This window comes from Acanthopagrus latus, chromosome 18 (genome assembly GCF_904848185.1).
Source record: "Acanthopagrus latus isolate v.2019 chromosome 18, fAcaLat1.1, whole genome shotgun sequence".
NCBI lineage: Eukaryota > Metazoa > Chordata > Actinopteri > Spariformes > Sparidae > Acanthopagrus > Acanthopagrus latus.
In genome coordinates, this window is record NC_051056.1 from 20971052 (window position 1) to 20990793 (window position 19742).

The window sequence follows — 19742 nt, forward strand, 5'->3', positions numbered from 1 at the left end:
TTGTTAGGTTTATGAGGTGGCACTGATTAAATACCTGATGAGTCATGTCAAATTTTATCTCTCACACACACTCACACATAGAAAAACACATACACCCACTAGTACAGTTACTGCACATAAACATAGAGGCAAAGAAAGAGCAGGGAGTTACAAAACTTCAGCATCTGAGAGATCATTTGGTTTATAGAACAAAGTTAATTAAGTCTGTAGCCTTGCCCTGTGGCGACCTTTACGCAGAGTAGATACTGAAATGTCACTGTGGTTAATGAGAAAAACAATAAAGCTTTCACTCGATAGCTTAAAATGAATGTGTCCATGGTCTTTGTTCCATCTGTATTTAAAAAGATAAATGAAGACACATTTCAACCCAGGGCTCATTAAACTCACGGAACATTTTCAAAAACTTATGGTGGCGAGATTAACTTAATTCAATTTCATCTGAACGTCATTGTGAATTAAATTTCCGAGAATGTTCATTGTAGAGACAACAGATACACTTGTCGCCCCCCCCCATACCAATATATGACAAATAAAGCACTGTATTTGTTGTTTGATTAAAAAGAAAACGTATGTGTGTTTTTCCTGAGGTCCACAGTCAAATCTCGGTTCAGCCAGAAAGCTCGTTCTCTAACACTGACCCGGTGTGTAAGCTGAGGTAAAACAGCACAAAGCTGCAAAACCTGTGAACATTGACATTCAGGTACATGTCTGTTGTTAAATATTCCATGAGCTTGCAAGCATGGGCTTGAGATGACAGAGGCGGGTGGGCTTAGTAGGGAGGAAGGAGCCGCCTGCTCAGATTGCTGGAGGGGCTGGAGGTGGAAGGAGGCTGCGGGGAGAGAAGATCTGTGGGCTCCTGGTTAGCACTGTAGGCGTCTTCCAACTTAAATTCTTTCAAAGGGACATGGGTTCATTGGCAGGCAGAGAGTTGGTGAAGGCATAGAGAGAGAAAAAAACACACACGTGAACAAAAGAAGAGACAGACTAAAGACACACACATACACTCTTCTTCTTCCTCACACACAAGCAGATACTCCTCTGAATGCTGCAGATTTAACCTTTCAGGTGGAAATCAAAGCAAACACTTTAACCTTCAAGACCAGATCTGTGTGTGTTCTCTCACTCTAACTCAGGTGTTAAACAAATCGAAGAATATGCTTTGCCCTTACACAAGATAATTTATTGAAAAATACATTGCTTTCTACTAACACTGATTCAAAAACAGTTGGGATGCCATGTTGAAAATGTAGATGAAAACAGAATGCAATCATCTTTTTTGAAATTGGAAAGTATGGCTCCTGCCAGGTAGAATAGCCCTGTTGAAACTCTGTCTTTTGCATATTGCTAAGCATTAAGCTCAGCCTTGTTCACTGTCACTCCTCAGTGAATCCCTTTCACTGCTCCCTGCGGATCTCTGAACTTCAGATAGTATGATTGATGGTCAGCACATATCATGTGTCTACAGCTTTTAACCTTTGAATAGATCATTTCAAGTTTTCATCGATTTCTCTGTGTTAACATGTCTCGCCAATGTGCTCACCTGCTAACATGACTGATGTGTTTAGGATATTGGGATATATGTCTAGTCAATATTTGTTGTATGTGTGGCGGTTATGCACAGAGCCTTGTCCTGAGTGCTGAACATTGTGTTAATATACAAATAACTAATTGTTTTTTTATTATATAATTGCTACAACCAAAAATCAGTTGAAATTACAAGAGACTCTTCACCCACAAACCAAAGACCGTGAAAATGTTTCAAAACACAATTTTGAAACAGCTTTTTGTTATTTCACATGAAGTATTTTTGAACTTCAGACAACCTGGCTCAATTCGGCTGCTGCTGAGACCAACTTTCGAACTCGCTGCTTTCGACACTTCCTGTACCACACAGTACAAAAGAGACAGTTCGGCAGATCCGGGGCTCGCCAGGTTTGTTTAGAGTCAGGCGGCACAGTAGATTCATGCTTGTCCGCCTGTGGAGATTATTCCTGGCTGCATCCTGACTTTGGCAACACTCCCCCTGCAGTCTGAAGGATAGTTAGACAACTCGCCTGTCAGTGTTTTTAGTTTGGATTTAAATACTTTTATCACCTCCAGTCCACTTCTTGTTTCTGCTACTGTCATGATTGACAGATTTTTTTTTTTTTATTTACCGTACTTTTTTAAAGAAGTTCTAATCAGTATATAGCCTACAGCTTTGTGTTGTTGTGTCCTGCAGTGTCTGTTTATAGAGTGGCAATGAAAGACTTGAGCCGACGCTATGTTTACTGCCCCTTTCTTAATCCCTTTCAAGCCTTGACCACTGACCTCTGTTTTAATCTTGTCATGTCAAGGAAAATTCAAATGATTCAAATATACCACACAGAACCTTTGACTGGTTGTAAGACTGTCTCCACTTGATATGAATACATACGCAAAAATGAATAAATAAGTAAATAACCATCAGCAAGAAGATTGGCTACTTCTATGTAGTTATTAAAGCATTACTGGGTTATATTTCAAAGGTTACGCACTCCAGAGTATTTTGCCATTGTCATTACCTAACAAATATTTTTTTGACCATTAACTCCATTTTGTGCTAAAATGGAACAATGATGATTGACTAAAGTTGAATCTGTGATTGATACGTCATATCAAGTTTAGCTGTATAGTCGTCTAGTGGCAATACATTTTCAAGTCAGGTTCCAGTTTGTCCACGAATATCCTGCAGCTCCTAAACACAAGGACGACCTTATGTAAGAGCGAATGCTATCGCTATCCCTGCTCAGATCCAAGCTACTGCTATTTATGCTAATAATAGGGACTTCAAGCAGTGACGTTAGAGGGACTGCTACAGTGTCTACCACATAATCAAACAGTTCACAATGGCAGTGGAAAATAGATAATTCACACAATTGCCAGATCAAGATCTTTATTAATGGAGGCGATGGCGCTCATATTTCTTTTGTCCACCCGGGGTGCCAGAATCAGCAAAAACAAATTACAATTCTTTGGAGCTGCTTCAAACAAGTACAGCATAAGTTTTACTAGAAACAGCACAGCACAAATCATAAACTGAGACTTAAAAGAACATTGATATGCTTCTGACCACAGAAACGTAGAAACATTTGTTATTATCATTTTGAGAAAATAAGCCTTTCTTTGACAGTGAACATGGATACAGAGGCATACACATTATCATCCCTATCACTATCAAAAGTGCCAAGACATCAGATTAACATCGGGCACGGGAGGTACCTGTTTGTGTGAACAGAATCCATTCACAAGCATTAATAGTAGTTTTTCTCGAGTGGTTTTCCTCTTTGTGTTGCTGTAATAGGTGGCCCAGGCATCAGACTGCTGTGAGAAAGCAGCAACCGAAGGGCTGTTATCAGCAATACAGCCTTCTCACTCACTATTCCCATCACACGCATCCAGCCGCCTATCGTACAATCAGGAGAGCTGTGGAAGGTGATTTTGGTAGACTTGCCTCGAAAACCTGTTATTTCAAGCCGTCCCTCTTTAAATAAAGTCTCATCACTTATCTGGAGCCTCTGTTACAAGATAAAAAATACTTCTTCACAGCTTTGAAATACGAAACTAAACAGAAAAGGGGAACAATTATCTGGTCACGATTGTGTTAAAGCCTAATTATCTTTCTAATCAAATTACTGAGTCATCCAGCTTTCCCTTCCCACCCGTGTGAAACGCTCACCCGATTTAGATTTTCATGTTCCCAAAATATGAGCGCAGACATGGACGAAGGGCTCTGTTCCAGGCAACTTTAATGTGCCATTAAAGCAGATACTGGCAGGCACAAATGCACGCACACAATTAAAATTAAACTCACACTGCGGACTATTCATATACACTATTCATCTGTTCACCTTGGTGGACAGTTGACTATAAAGCAAATTCAAACGATATGTTGGCGGTGATCTTGGCAACACATAAAAGCCGCCCTCCTGACAGCACCATCTGAGTCGAGCATGTATTACACATGGCTTCATACATCATACCCCCTTCTATTCATAACACACTAATACAGGTGAAAATGAATATGGATAGGTGTACATATGAGAGTCGAAGAGAGCCTTCTTCCATTCTGGATAATGTTGACTCATGGGCAGCCAGTGCTGCACTGCATAATCATTTGTTTTGCTCACCTTGTTTTCTGCTTATTTAATTCACCGAAAATCAACGTGAGATGCCTCTCAGGGAAGAAGTGCAATTACTGAACATCCAAAATGTATCCTTGGAGATCGCCAACATTGATAAATTTGAATTTGTTTGTTGGCTCCTGTGAGCCGAGGTACTGGTCATGTGTGTATTATGCAATATGCTGTTAGTGAGACAAATGAGACGCTCGATGCCCCGGATAATGGGAGAATTACAATAACAACAACCTAGGAATAAGATTAATCCAAATCGAACCTGCGCGTCTGTGTGTGTGTTTTATAACAGCAGTACGGCTGGCAGTGAATCAGCAGGGACGACGGGCATCTGCAGACGGAGACGGACAGTGTGTTATTATCTGTTATTAAGATTGGCAGCTCCCAATAGGCTGAACGCAACATGGCGCCTTCATGCACACGCACACTCACACACACACACGTATGCATGCGCACACACACACACACACACACACAAAAACACACTCTCTTAGCCTTGTAAGACACTGGCAGTAAAGAACTACTCACTCTTCCTCTCTAGACCACACACATTAACACACTCACCCCACATACAGCCTGGTGTGTGTCTGTGCATGTGTCTGTGGGAGTCTGGTGAGTCACCTCGGCACCGCGGTAGCAGTCCAAACCCAATCACAGAAAGGCCCAATCAACCTCTTCCCCCCCAGAGACATGCTCTCCGTCTCTCTCCTTCTCTCTTGCTTTACGTTTGTCTCCATCGTTGTTTAGCCCTCCCTCTATAATCTCTGCCTCTAGTTGATGTTCTCTATCTCTCTCACCCATTTTCTCATTATATTCCCATTGCCATTGCTTTTATATCTATTCTCCGCATCACCCTCCCTCTCTCCCTCCCCCGCACTCATTCCATCTTTCATCCCAACAGCTTTTAGCTATTTCTGTCACTCAATCTATTCTTTTGATTTATACTTTTTCTATTTTTTCCCATTATTTTTGTCCCCTCTCTCACATCTCTCTCGTCTTTGTTTAATCTGCAGCAATATTCTCACGTTGGCTGAATGTAAATGCAAAATGCAAATGTAGACTTTGTGACGTCTGCGGTCGTCGTCTGCTCTGTCGCCCTCTTTTCTGCCCTTTGGTCATCAGCCAGACGTTACATTTCTGCCTCTTGACCACTTCTTGTCTGTTTTCTTTCTCCCCCCCTCTCGTGGAAACGAGTGTTCAGACAGACAGGCGAGAATAGACGAAACATCTTTAAATATTAAATTGAGTTTAACTTTCTATCTCTCGCACCAAAGGAGTCGTCACCATGGCGACTGCAAGGGCCTTGCCCACCTTGGCTTCTAATGAATGAACGAATAAATGAATGAATGAATGATTGCTGCTCCTAAGAGATGCTTGCCTGCCTTTGTGTGTGTGCTTGTGCTCGATAGGAGGACAAAAAGAGACGGAAAGCAAAAGGGCGAACTGAACAAAAACTGTGTGCGTGTGTGTGTGTGTGTGTGTGCGTGTGTGACTGACAGCAGGAAAAGCTGAGGCAGAAAGAGTGCACTGCAGAAGTTTTGTTGTGTTTTCAGGCAATTTGTGAGAGAAATCTTATTAAGCGGGGAATACAACACCACAAGACGAGCAATTAGCAGTGTTTTGATACCGAATCAAGCTCGACATCAAGAAACTTGTTTTTTATTTGCCCGCTCCCTCACTGTCTGTCTCCTTCTCTGTCTCTCTTTTATCTGTGTTGTCGAATAAACCAATGTGTCGGGACTGATTTTGCTGACTATTGTTTGTGATACCAGCCTGACAATTCTGATGATGTACAGTATGTATTTGATTTTGCACATTTAATTAACCAATGAAACTGTCAATGGAAAGATTTGTCAAACCGCCACCCAGAATAGAAATTGTCCAATTATAGCTGAGCACCTGTAACCAGGCAAGCTTCAGATTTCTCCATCATTTGCGTGGTGCTGTAGTAAGACCACACTCAAGGAGTTTGTAAGGTGATTTCTTTATTAACCTTAACAAAACCAAAGAAATCAAGGATTTGGGGAAATGATCATTCCAGCAACTCCAGCAAAACCTGATAAATTATTAGTACCAGAGAGGTTCTCTTGCCAAACAACAAGCTTACTGATGAAGACAGGAGTTCTTTGACAAAATAGTACAATGATCTGCCAGAGGAACAACTGAGAACTGTCTGAAAGCAATTCCCATCTATCTCACTGAAACATTGCCTTGTTGGTTACTGTCTGTTATATCAGGTTCTCCTGAAATATTAAAACTGAAACATACATTTGGAAAATATGATCAACTACATTTAAATGTCAACTTTGTATTGCTTGTCAAAGAATGTAAGCTAAGCAAGCAAGGATATCATATTATTTTTGCCTCATATTATTATTTTGTCTTTGTTCTAAAGTTTTGGTGAAACCAGTGGAATAACTGTGGCAAGAGAAACCAAGTTAAAATAAAAGCATTCCCTTGATGAAGCGGTGTTATGTGAAAGTCTCTTCCCTCGCTGATACGTGTTCTTCCTTACCAGCAGGACTTACCGGCAACTCTTCTACTCGATCGGTAATAAAACCTGCCTACTTCTCAATACAACCCAGTGTTTTACTCTGCTTTTTCATACTGAGATGGAGGATCCTTGGGAATTTTACAGTTGTTGTTTTTTTTGTACGGGGGTGGGTGTTCGAAAAGCTGTCTATTTCAGCTTTAAATAAAAGCACTGATACTACATTGTGAAAATACAATAACTGCATTCAATACTTAAGCAAAATTATTCAGATTTCTCAGCATAATTTAATCTAAAGTATTCTAAAGTATTCAGTACTGCGTAGAAAATCGCTCCTTGTCAGTGTTGTACTGTTGGATTTAAATTATTGCAGCCGTCATGTGTTTGTTGCATTTTACTTCTGAAGGTTGAGCACATTTTCAACTTCTGTATTTGGGCAGTTTGATTTACAGCATTGCATCACGTTCTATCACATCATCATAGCGTTGCTGTCCTGTAAGAACCACGTGTCTCAACTTTTCATAGGTTCAGAGTAGCAGCCTGTTTTCAGCTCTGAGACGATGCATTTTAAAGCTCATCCTAGAGGATTTTTAAATAGCTTATTTAGCTTAAAAGCTGGTGAAAGGAAAACTTCATCCCTCAGTTGATGACAAACATTCACATTCAAAATCAAATGGCTATGAAAAATTGCAATCTAACAAATAACAAGTAACTAAAGCTGTCACACAAATTTACTTTAGCAGGGAACAGACTTTTTTTTCTTTTTTTTCCTCCAGTTTTTTTCCAACTGAGGGAGCCAATTATGACTCTATTATGTTATTTCATGTGCCCATAGTTAATTAATTCTTCATGTGATCGTTTAATTAACAGTAATGAGGCCTTTACATGACCACATATGGAGTGATGATGCTCTGGAGCTTCTTAACTCAACTCAAGGGACGAATTTTATTGAAGGATTGGTGTCAAATGACGGCCTCAGTGTTTTCAAAGGGATACAACTGAATGTTCGACATCATTTGTCGTGATTATGAAATAAAAACTTTGAAAAGCAGTGACATTTAAAAGCCCATGTTTGTCATGTAGCATGGATTCTTTACCTCTTTCTGTCACAGTTGTCTCTCAATCTGTCTCACCTTAGTTATAGAACGTCTCCAAAATGAAACCTTTGCCTTGCCTTCAGAGTTAATCAGTCCTCTCTTTTGCTCAGCCATCTCTGCTCTCTTAGCCGCCTCCCATCATCCTCTCTGACCCGTCTCTCTCACCAGGATCTCAGTCTTGCCACCAACTTCCAACTCTATCCATCAATAGACTCAACAGCTCACACCCTTTGTTTTGTTCTCTTCTTCTTCCTTACACTTTCTCTCAGAATTCACTTCAGCCTCAACTTCAGTACAAGCTTGCATATTCATCTCGGCATTTCTATGTGCCATCCTTTATCCACTCCACCACTCTCTTTTGTGTCTGCTCTTGCTTCCCTACCCTCTCTGTGTCTTTCTCTCTCTGTGTCTTTCTCCATTTACATTGCATTACATGGCTTTGTCCTTGGCTTTAATCTGATATGCCTCCGATCTCGGCCGTACCGTCTCGGCGCTCATTGTGTCTTTTAATTCAATCATATTTCGCTGGTATGAAAAGAAGGCCCATGTTGCCAAAGCAACTTAATGACTCAAACCAACGTAACCTAAATTAGCACATTATGGTACAGAAAGAGCAGGAAGTGAAGCGGTAACACTCACTTACTGCTGCAAAAAAAGAACTGCTGTCAGAATCTTTATACTGCAAATACTATGAGTTGTTTTGTTTCCTTTGTTTTCAATGAATGGACTCTAAATCTGTCCAAAGCCTGTGTGGCTGTCTGTTGTTCAGCCTGTTTGACCTTCTCTCATCCTCTCACTTTCTCTCTCCTTTTCCTCCATATGTATACTGGCCATTCTACCACATTTTGCCTGAACAAACATCCGAGCCAAAAACAACCCCATCTGCATTGGCATCACTCCCTGTGGGCCTCTCCTCATCCCATTAACTCCATCTCCCTCCACCCTTCTCCTCCTGCCAGTGGACCGTTTGCTATGCTTGTGCTGCATTTATTCACTATCACTCCCACTGTTTCACTTATGAGTAATAATTATTTTTAGAGATACATGATACATACTGGTCTGATAAATTGTTGGTGCGACTGGGGAATCTATATTATCTGCCATTTATTTGTGTCTGTGAAAATTGGAGCTGATAATTAGTGCCAATAACATTTAGTCAAGTTGGTTTGCTGAGGGCAAATAAACACAAAGAAGAAGAAGAAGAAGAAGAAGAAGAAGAAGCAGCTTGAGGTCCATTGTGGACTGGATGAACTGTGAATTTGGACAGCAAGTTTCACAGACTTCCAGTGAACGTACCTGCAAAGTCTACAAGTCTGTAAGTACAGTGAAGTCTGGACATTTGGATGCAGCCAATTACAATTTGTGATACATCTTCTGCACGTGTTCCGGGAGGAGTGATAAAGTCAACATTGTAAACAAAACATCTGAGCCCTTTTACTCTCAAATGTGCATATGCTTCAGGTTAGGAGGCAGGTAATTATCCGTTATTGTATCAGAAGAAAGAAATACATATTGAGCACTCTAATTATTTTCATTGTTGTTTAATAAGCAGATCACTTCAGTGATTAATTGTTTAATTGTTTGATTTATGTCTCAAAATTTTTCTAAATGCTCATTACAATTTCTGAGGAAGAGCCCAAGATGACATCTTTAAAGTCCAAAACCAAAGACTCATCAGAATGGTTGCCTTTTAATTTTCTTTTGATTGAATAATCGTCTTATTTCTGCACATTTGCAGCATCAGTCTCATCACTATTTTTTTTTCCCCAGGGTCATTGCAGCCCCACGTTGATCTTTCCCTTTACTCTGCCCCAAAATATGTGCAGCGTCACTTTTCTATTTCATCCATCTCTCCTTTTTTTCTGCCTTTACTCCCCTGTCCATCCACTCCTTTTCCGCCTGTCTCTCTGTGCAGTGTTGTCAAGCATGGTTGACTAGAACATGAAGACAGGTCCACTGGCCCGACCGAGGCTGTCCAAATCAGAATCCTGATAAGCGTCTGTGTGTGTGGACTGATTTGTACATAAATGTTTGTTTGCCCACCTCAGCAGCACCATATGCAAAAAACAAACAGCGAGGGCGAGGATGTGTGAATGTGCGTGCCCCTTGTGTGTGTGTTGCCACTTAAGTGTGTTTGCATTTGAGAAAAACATTAACGTGTGGGCGCTGAACAAAGAGCATGTGGTGTGTGTTTTTGGAAGTGTGTGAATCAGATATCCAGTCTTCTGGGGACAGGGGCATGTGTGGCTATTACTGCTCAGTCCTCATTAAGCCTCATCCAGCTGTGCATGTATGTGTGTGAGTATAAGTTTAAGCTTGTGTGGTTAAGTCTATGTATGACAAAGATTGACATCCTCCTCCTCCTCCTCGCTCTTTCACTATATCCCACCCTTCATGTCCCTCCTTCCGCCCCCCCAAGCACCAAGCGGCCCCTCCTGGGGTATCATTACTACCTCCACCTGGCTCCCTCCTCATCCTCCTGTATCAGAGCCATCAGACCAGCCCTTTCTTCTGCCCTCCATCAAACACGCCCTGTCAGATAGCTGAAGTCACACAGCCCACACACACACACACAGAGCTTACATCCATACAGGCACATCTGTTGGGGGGACCAAGAGAAAAGATAAGACAAGAGATAGACGGGAGAGTTGTGCCAAACACGTTGTAGTCACACCTCGTAATTGAATTGAGCGGCACAGAAAGATAAACATGAATAGACACAAAAGAAACAAAAAAATGAGCAGAGACAGCAAATTCTGTCACATTTACAGACACATTAATGAAGAAAATGGTTGATTGGATTGACACTGTTCAGTCAGGCATTCATTCTGTAAACCATTATAGAGAGAGGGTAAGATTTAGAACCAGACTGACCCCTGGTGGAAAGACTGACAACAACAACAGAATTAAAGGGCTGTCCATCATGCTAGTACATCTTTATGCAGCTCCCACCAACTGAAGTAGGCAATGGAAAAACTGTCACACAAAATGAGGAACTCAGGGCCATTTTCTTGCCAAAAAACAAGAAATTCAATCAGAGGTTTTCCAGTTGAACCAAAGTAGTTTCTATTTTAAGCAGCGCTGTGCTAATGCTGATTTTTGAAGTCAGCCTTGATGTTGATCTCTAAAGCAGAGAGGAAATGTGATAAAGGGACAATGTACAGAGAGCTGGATTATTAGACTCATGATGGAAATGAGTGCGTAATGGAGATGATATGGCACTTCCATCTGCAGGGCCCAGGGTCTTTTCTACTCTTGTCCTTTGCTTTCTCAGAAGTCTTCATTTTGTCTGACTCACGGGTTGTGACCACAATCTTCCTCACCGTCCGTCTCAACTTCCATTAGGCTCTGTTTCTACCTGTCTATCTGCCCTCCTTTCTGTCTGTTAACTCCGTCTCATGCCACTGCTCCGTCTGTCTGCTCATCACGTTGCCTGGATCTTTGGCTCCGTGTGGGCAGCCAAGCAGAACTCACAGACTCTAACACCTTCTCTGCGCTTGGGCTCAGCTGAGGAGCTGCTGTATATGCACAGCAGAGAGGTGTAGGGTAAGTCTGCACGACGAAAGTCAAGTCTTCACACTAGAAGTCCAATCACACACCTTTTATCATCAGTGATTCTGTCCAAGGTGAAGGCTCAGCAGGTCATTAGCTTGTAAATTGCTCCCAGGCGTCACATACCTCACACGTGATGGCAATACGAGAGGATAATGGCAGGATAATAACATCTGGAGCATTAAAACAACTGGGGCTGCACAGCTGTAACATACAGTAGATGTTCGACCCAATTTACTTTCATGTGCCTTAGTATCTGTAAATATGCAAAACACTAACAATCTGAAACAAAGTTGTGTTTATAGGCTAAGCTCGGTCCCACACCTACAGAACCATGAGTAAAGCCTGTGCATCATGTGGACATATACACTCAAGTGCAGGCAGGTGCACAGACAGGTGTGAAACCAGATAAGGGGAACAGGCAGCCAGACAGATGGACAAGCGGTCCTGCAAGATGAAGTCTGCCAACGAAACTAAATCTGACTCGCTGTGCAGCTCGCCAAAACAACTCAAAATGATGTGGTGTCAATGCTGCCAGGTCACTCTAACTTTATCATATTTAATCCTTCAGTTTGGTTCTATTACAGAGAGGATGTGTATATAGAAGCCAAATAATGGACCAGAAGAAGAACTACCATGTGGTTTAGTGGGAATATTCCCAGCCAGCTACGGCAAAGAAGACGACAGCGCAGGTTCTGTGCTGATGAGGAGACAGATGTTGATGCCTGGTGGTTGTTTGTCATGGTTGGACGGTCTGGGGATACAAAATTAACTAAGGGGAACAATTCACAGTCACAATCTTTTTATGTGCACAAAAGCCGGTCAGGTGAATTATCACAAAAAACGAAGCTTGTCTCTAACCTGATACCATCTTTAGAAATATATTGAGGTCACTTGTGACTTCTTTAGTCCAGGCAATGCATACATCTGTACTTTACTTGAGTGTTTACATTTTTTCTTTTACTGTACTTTACTCTCTACTCTACATTCTCAAAGCTGGCCTGTTACATTAGTTTTAAAGGCTCACTATATAGTTTTGGAGAAGAAATGTTAACTTCTTTGAGTGACTTCTTTATGCCTAAGCAAACTAAATGATCAAACTCTCTTCGTTTTCATTACTGAATAAACTTTTCTGTTTAGCAAGTGAAAGAACAGAGTATGACAGAGTAATCACAGACCAACTTGTAAAGCATGTTTTGCTCTATTGGATCGAGCACAAATGGCATAATGTCATCTGTTTAAATCTGCAGATGTCGCCCTCTGAGAAAATGAATAATGACATAGTGACAGCGAGAGACCGCAGAGAGAGTTTTCATTTCGACGTGAATGATGATAAACAGACCTGCTGAGAGAATCTGTCAGCAGCCAGAGATGGATAACTTTCCTACAAATACGAGACAATGACAGTGAGAGATCTGCCGTCGTGTGAAAGAATGAGCGCTCAGACACGCCGATAAGATAAAATGAGGGAAGGAGGCGGATTGTTCAGATTGATGTGTTGCGGGACTTGTTGGACAGGTTGACTGCTTTACAGGCAGGTTGATGTATAACAACACAACATGTCTGTGGAAATTCCAATGTAAAATGTATAGACTTTGAACTATGAGAGTAACATTTAAATACATATCCGAGCAATGTATGGTTGTTTTTTATGCACTGCAGCCTTCAAGTGCAATCTGCATATCATTTAAAAAGTGCACTTGACCATTTGAAATGGATGACCCTGAGAATGTAGTTAAATGCAGCACTTAAGTAGGTAAAGTGCATTTAGAGTACTGTGAGTGTTGTTATGATTGCCTTTGTAATTTCAGTGAGATGATTTTCAATTATCATATAGTGTCTGACCTGATTTTTTTTCCAACAACCCTGCTGATGCCTGAACAACGGTCTAGGAAGAGAGTTTGTTAAATCCTGCTTTGGTACCCTGGAGCTTCATAAAGCGTGCTTTTTCTTTTCCTTCAATGTTTTATATCCGTTCTTGTCTACACCAACAGAAGCTCCTCTCTCCCACAGAAAATACTGCTCCTGAAACGCCTCATTAGAACTCCCGCCTTTAATTCTGTGACTTCCTGACATCACACAACAACACCATGTTGCACATTTGCATGAATAATGCCTGGCAGCTAGTTTGAAATGTAAGAAGTGATTTAGCACAGCTTCTCTGTTGTTTTTACTGCTGCAGGGTCTTGCATGTGTGAGCCGACCAATCAGTGCAGACTGGGTATTCATGAGGGGGGCCTTAAAAAGACAGGAGCTAAAACAGAGCATATCAGACAGACAGGGAATATGGCGCTGTAGCAATGGACAGTATGAGAAAAACCGCGTTTGTGGGGCATTAAAGCATGTTAACATATTCAAGTAGTAACCCAAAATGAAACAATGAACCTCAAAATGTCTCCTTTCAGCGATGGGAAAGTTCTTGTGCCTCAGAGAAATTTCACCAAATGGTTTGACCATTTTGAGACGCTGTCAGAACATCTGCAAAATCTCCTCTGGTTCTCTCCAGACCGATCCAAAATTAAATGTCAGTGTCAAACATTTAAACGACACCAATGCTGATACATTTTTCCCACAGTTCAGACGAACCTCTCACTGACACTTCTATTTTCATTTTTGACACAGCAGAGTTGATCTCTCTTCCACAGTACAGTAAACACAAAATGGTGCCAGGGAAAGCCCAAATGAATACCCATAACTTTGGTAAAGCTGTGAGACAAAACCACAATTCACCAGTGTTTGTTATAGATTGTAGTTAGCGAGCCATCCCTTTCACTATTCTTCTTATTAAATTCAACAAAACAGACCGATTGCTTGCGTTATACCTGAGGGAAGATTAAAGTTCGATCTGTGCCACTGATAAAGCACCATGGATTTAATGAACCCAGCACAGTCTCATCAGGAGGATATATGACGATTAATATTGTCCTGGGATTTCCTTGTTCCATGGCTTTGTCTGGCAATTATAGCAGTATGCAAGCCAAATCCGATACTTTTGACATGAATTCTTTTCCTTCTTTGCAGTCAATTCTTGTATGAAACGACCAGAGTAGAGCCGTCAAGCAGCTACATTATGATCGACCTCTTTTCAAAGCGCACACAACCACCACCTAATCATACGGTCACACACATTTACCAAATCACTCTGACAGCAAGAGGAACTCACGTGGTGAAGGCAGGATTGTACTTGGCTCCCAGGTAGTATGAGTACAGGTTGAACATGCCGATCATGAAGGCCACAAACACCATGATAAAGATGACCATGAACTTGAAGATGTCTTTGACCGTGCGCCCCAGTGAGATCTGCAGGGGGCCAAAGCTCTCATTGGCCGGCAGGATGTAGGCAATGCGTGAGAAGCTCAGCACCACGGCGATGGCGTACAGGCCCTCCGAGATGATCTGGGGGTCGGAGGGTCGCCACTTGTTCCTGGCTGAAGAAGAGGAAAAAGAAAAATGTGTGCAGCTGAGTAACAGCTATTGATGTATCATTTAAATGAACTCCTGCAGAGACAAACCAGAGGTGGTTGTGTTATTGTTTGAGTAAAATAGAGGGTAGGTCAGCAGACATTTTCACACTAAATCTGGTGCATCAGATAAGCAAGCATAGCTGTAAAATTAATGATGAAACAACAATAAAAACAACATTATAATCATCAGCTTCATCTGTGGATTTAGGATTTTAATATTTTTATGATATCAAATCCAAACAACTAATCAGAGTTTTTTTTTTACTGTGCCATAATATCCTCTTCCTATCCTAATATTTATAATTTATTTATTGCATACCTTCAGCTCAATGTTGCATACTTTTATTTATTTTTTTCTGGCTATGTGCAGAACAAACTGTTGGTTGCAGAAGGATCTAAATGTTTACAAGAGATGTCCCTAAAGAACATAATCTTGGCTTTTAGGAACACTGATGGAGGAGAAGACGCAGTAAGTAGATGGATTACGTGAGGATGGGAAGAGATGTGAGGGAGCCATTGCAAAGAGAAGGGATGAAGGGATAGTGTGTCCAAGGAGAAGTAAGGACACAGAGATAGAGAGAGGGAACGTAAAGGAGGGGCACCAAGAAAGGCAAGGTCAGATCGAGAGGAAAATTGAGCTAGATGGAGGAATGAGATACAAAAGAGATTGATGAAGTAACACAAAGACCAAAATCAGATAAAAATGAAGTAAAAGAATGAACGACTTCATTTGAAGATGTAATTTACTGATAAACTGTGAAAGTCTAGTAAAGTAGGCTTATGTCTTTAAAGTGGAGCTACAGAGAACAGCTTATATGAAAAGACACTGCAGTAATATACAACTTCATCACTTCACTGACGTGTCATAACAGAGTCAGTCCACCAGATGACAGCACTGATGAAGGTTCCCTTGGAAGGCCACTATGAAGTGTACAGTCCAGTAGCCAGTAGCCCCTTGGCAGTGTTTCAACATGTTGTAGAGGAGTTTTTGTGGAAGTGAAGCAAAACTTTCATGATGTGTTACAGGTTATATAGACTTGTTTAAAATTGGTTACTAATGACTATCTGGGGTGGGCTCTGAATCTAAATTTTTCTCTTAGTATTCTGAGCTTTAATATATATACTTGTAATTGTAAGAATATCATTCAAACCTGTGCATGTGCATAAGTGTATGCATGTGAAGTCATTGAATTTGGCGTGTTGCCATCAAGCTGATGGTCAGAATAAATATGCAACAATTTCATTTCTATCCAAGTGAAGAATAAACTTCCATCTTCCAGTGCTGCAGCTCAAGGTTTTAGCTTTTCATGACATTGTTACACAAAACACTCATATGATTTGTTATTCCTTATCAGTGAATGCTGTAGCACAACAATGATTCAAGCACCTCATTAAAGCTTTTACAATCTATTATATGGTGTCGAACAGGCTTTTTTTGGGGGGGGGACACACTGTGCTGGTAGATAAGAAGTGAGTTTTTGTCAGACTAAGTGACTGTTTTCCAGACTGAAGATTGGAGGATAAGAACAGTTATCACGCATAGAAATAGTCACAATGGCTTGGAAAACAAAGAGAAAGACTGTCACATTTGTAATCTTTGGGAAATGTAGTGCAAAAACACTCTCACAATCTTGATCTTATCAAATGCAAACATCACTTACATTCATATTTTAGGCTTGGGACAGAATCCTTCCTGTACAAATACTGTTAAAATAATTCAATAGTAATTTAATGATTTTTTTATTCATGAAAAAACATCTTTAAACTGCTGTAATACTAATACTAATTTTTTTTACGCCCTTGATCGTTTGCCTCAAGGTAACCCATCTATCTCTAGCGTCCTGGTGCTGCATGCACGTTGAAAATCCTGATGGGAAAGAGATTAAGCTTATGACAAACGAGCCAATGAGATGCAGCAGTCAAACTTTGTGTGTTGCCAAATTGTATGCCAAATGTCTTTTTCAGAAGGGGACCTGAAAGCAGCTGGATAAACAGTTTTTACTATGTGCACTTTACCCAACCTGGATACATTGACTAAAATAAAGAAATAACAGAAAAATAGAGATAACTGTCAAAAGGAACATTACATTGCAGCCAGTAGCTGAGTTTTGGCTGATGCTAGTAAAATGCTAGAATAACATCAATTAAGACATTGGAAAAGGACCAGTTATCTCCATCTACAACCTAAAACAACTTGCAAATGAATGTCTTGAAGATGTCAATGAACTTGTCGATACCACACTTAAAGCTTCACTGTTCATGAGGGGGTTTCACTCTTCATTAATGAGCGCAGTAATGGCTGCAGGCCATTGTGCTAACAATTACATCAGCAGTGGCTACTGCATAGAACCTGGATCAAACATCAAATCAAACATGGAGCCCTCTTCAGCTTTTATATTTTGTTGTTGAGCAGGCATTACAAATCCTGTAGCGTGTGTTGGCCTGATTCACTGTGACCTGTTCCAGGGCTGGCGTCTCGCTCTCTCTCTTTTTCTCTATACTCTAAATCTCATCATATTTCAAAGTACTGAGTTCAGTATCAAACCTCAATCGTGTAATACATTTTCAAATATTAACTAGACGGTAACTACTTACCGTAAGTGAAATAGGCGACTTCGTCAGGCAGCGAGGCATTGCTGAGGTCCTCATCTGGTACATGCATGTCTACATACTGCTGGGCTTTGGTGGCCTTGAGGAACGCCATGAAGCGTGCCGTGAAGGACGCCACAAAGATTGACAACATGCCAAAATCCAGAACGTTCCATAGGTGCATGATGTACTCTCTGGGCCCGTCACTCCAGATCTCCTTACATTCCGACCAAATCATACCTGAGGAATAGAAAACATGGATGTAACTATGTGCAAAAAATGGAAAACGCAAGAGAGCTGAAGAGGCTCTGACAGGTTCTAATGCTATCATAAACAAGGTTATACCACACACATGATCACAAAAGCAACAAGCACCGACACCAGTGTTGACAACAAAGCTTATAATTTATACAAAACCACTCCAACAACCCTACTCATAGCTCGGGTGTGCACACATCTAATTCCTCCGACACAACAACTGTGTCATTCTCTATTTGGAGCCAAAACAAGGAGAAAATTGCTTACTGAAAAAAGCCCTCTGATCAGTACCATCTCTATAACAATTACTGGGCCTTCAAAACATGCTGCTGGAATTACAATTACCCTGCTCTACCTAAGCCACCAATCACTGCTCATACATACACACACACACACACACACACACACACACACACACACACACGCACACACACGCACCTGCTGCCAAAAAAGACCGCGGATGGGAAAAGAATGGTGCCATTACACGTAAACAAATAAAAACAGAACCATGTGCACCAACATACACAAACCACTCACATAATGTTATTATATGGGTGTGTGTGTAGATGAAAGGAAGAACATCAGCAGATGGGAAGCAGCTGAGGTCTGACAGATATTGCCCATAGGCTATTCATCTTTTGTGTTTGTCTTTGTCTGTACATCCTGTGTGTCTCCCTGTTTCTTCAGGCCTGCCTTCTTGTATGCTCCATCCCTCTCATAACTTTCACCCATCTTCTCCCTTTTGTCTCCATCCCTCCGTCTTTAGTTAATTCAGCACCACATCTCAAGTCAACCTCCAAATTTTGCCTCCAGTTTATCTTAAGGACACAGAATGGCCACTGTTGCAAGTCTGGGCTGTGCTATATCCACCTAGGAAACTTGTATTTGATCTTTGGAGGATAAAAGAGAATGAACTGTCGTATTGCCAAAACACTGGCTTTCATCCACTCGGTTAGCATGGTGCCGCATTAATCTTTAATTCTGCCTCATATCAAAGCTGGGCAAGAAGGGTCACAGACTCTTTTACTTTTTATCGATTTGAGCAGAGGGTGTTGTAGAAAAACTCCTTTGGATTAACATCAAAAACTGTTTAAAGCCTTGGTGGGTATAATCAACATAAATCTTCTGCATGTTGAAAAAGTACATTAACACTGCTTAAAAAATGAAAATGTTAAAAGAAACACCCTCCAGGAAATGTCCTGTCTCAACTCTCTTCTATGCCATATCAAGGTTATTCCTTATCGTGATGGAAAATCTGCCTTGACAGCGATTATCTCAAATCTATTTGCATTTTAACTGGCTGTAACTGTGCAGAATCTTAAACACGTCACAGTGTGTGTGTGCATTGTGTGCGTGGCAAGGCGACTTACCCAACACCCACTTCATGATCAACATCTCTGTCCAGGAGAACTGGGTGGTTTTGACTCTGAACACCTGTCGTGGGTGGTCCGTGATGGTCTCGTTGGGCAGGTTCTTGACACCCTCAAAGCGGTCGGAGGCGTTGATAACCAGCAGACCCAGGAAGATGGTGAAGGAGACGGCGTGAGCCACAAACTTCATGAACGGGCTTCGTAGAATCTGACCTATCTGGAAGTCAAAAGATAATTTTACAAAGTTCATTTGCTTACAAACAGATTTCTATTTCAATATTTGTTGACACAGAGCATCATTTGTATTCAATGTGTATCTGGCCAGCTGTTCTATGTACAATAATAAGTCTCCTTAAAGCACAAGCTTGCAAAATCAGTTTTTGTGCAAGGGAATCAGGCTGAAGATACATGTTAGACTCGTAATTTACTCGATCAGTTACAGAAATGACTATACACAAGTGTAAAAAGCAGCCAAACAAAACATCTGTTTCTGTTTCAGAGATAACTGTGTTCATGCTTTTTGCAGAGTTTCTGAGATTTCGCCCCTCAGGAGATCAAAATCTGTAAAGCATCACTACACAACCATCATAGCGGGAAAACAGCATCTGTTGTAATTCATGGATGTGCTTAACCACCGATCACTCCCGCAGCAACATAATGCTAGAGTAACTCGATGCCAAACAATCAGCAGAGTTTGTGGAACCGAACCATATGGGGAGAACGTGACGTGAGGAGGTGCTGCACAAGGAGCGTTAAACACGCCGCCG

General features: G+C 41.1%; 1 protein-coding gene across 3 annotated transcripts in view; it reads right to left on the reverse strand.

Moving 5' to 3' along the window:
- Positions 1-19742, reverse strand: part of LOC119007524 (short transient receptor potential channel 7-like) — a 53033-nt gene that overhangs the window by 8135 nt on the left and 25156 nt on the right. For all 3 annotated transcript variants that reach the window (XM_037077279.1, XM_037077278.1, XM_037077277.1), the window contains 3 exons: positions 18976-19192; positions 17354-17587; positions 14458-14722 (listed from right to left, as the gene is read on the reverse strand). In XM_037077279.1, the coding sequence (XP_036933174.1) occupies positions 14458-14722; positions 17354-17587; positions 18976-19192 (716 nt within the window). The remainder of the gene's footprint in view (positions 1-14457; positions 14723-17353; positions 17588-18975; positions 19193-19742) is intronic.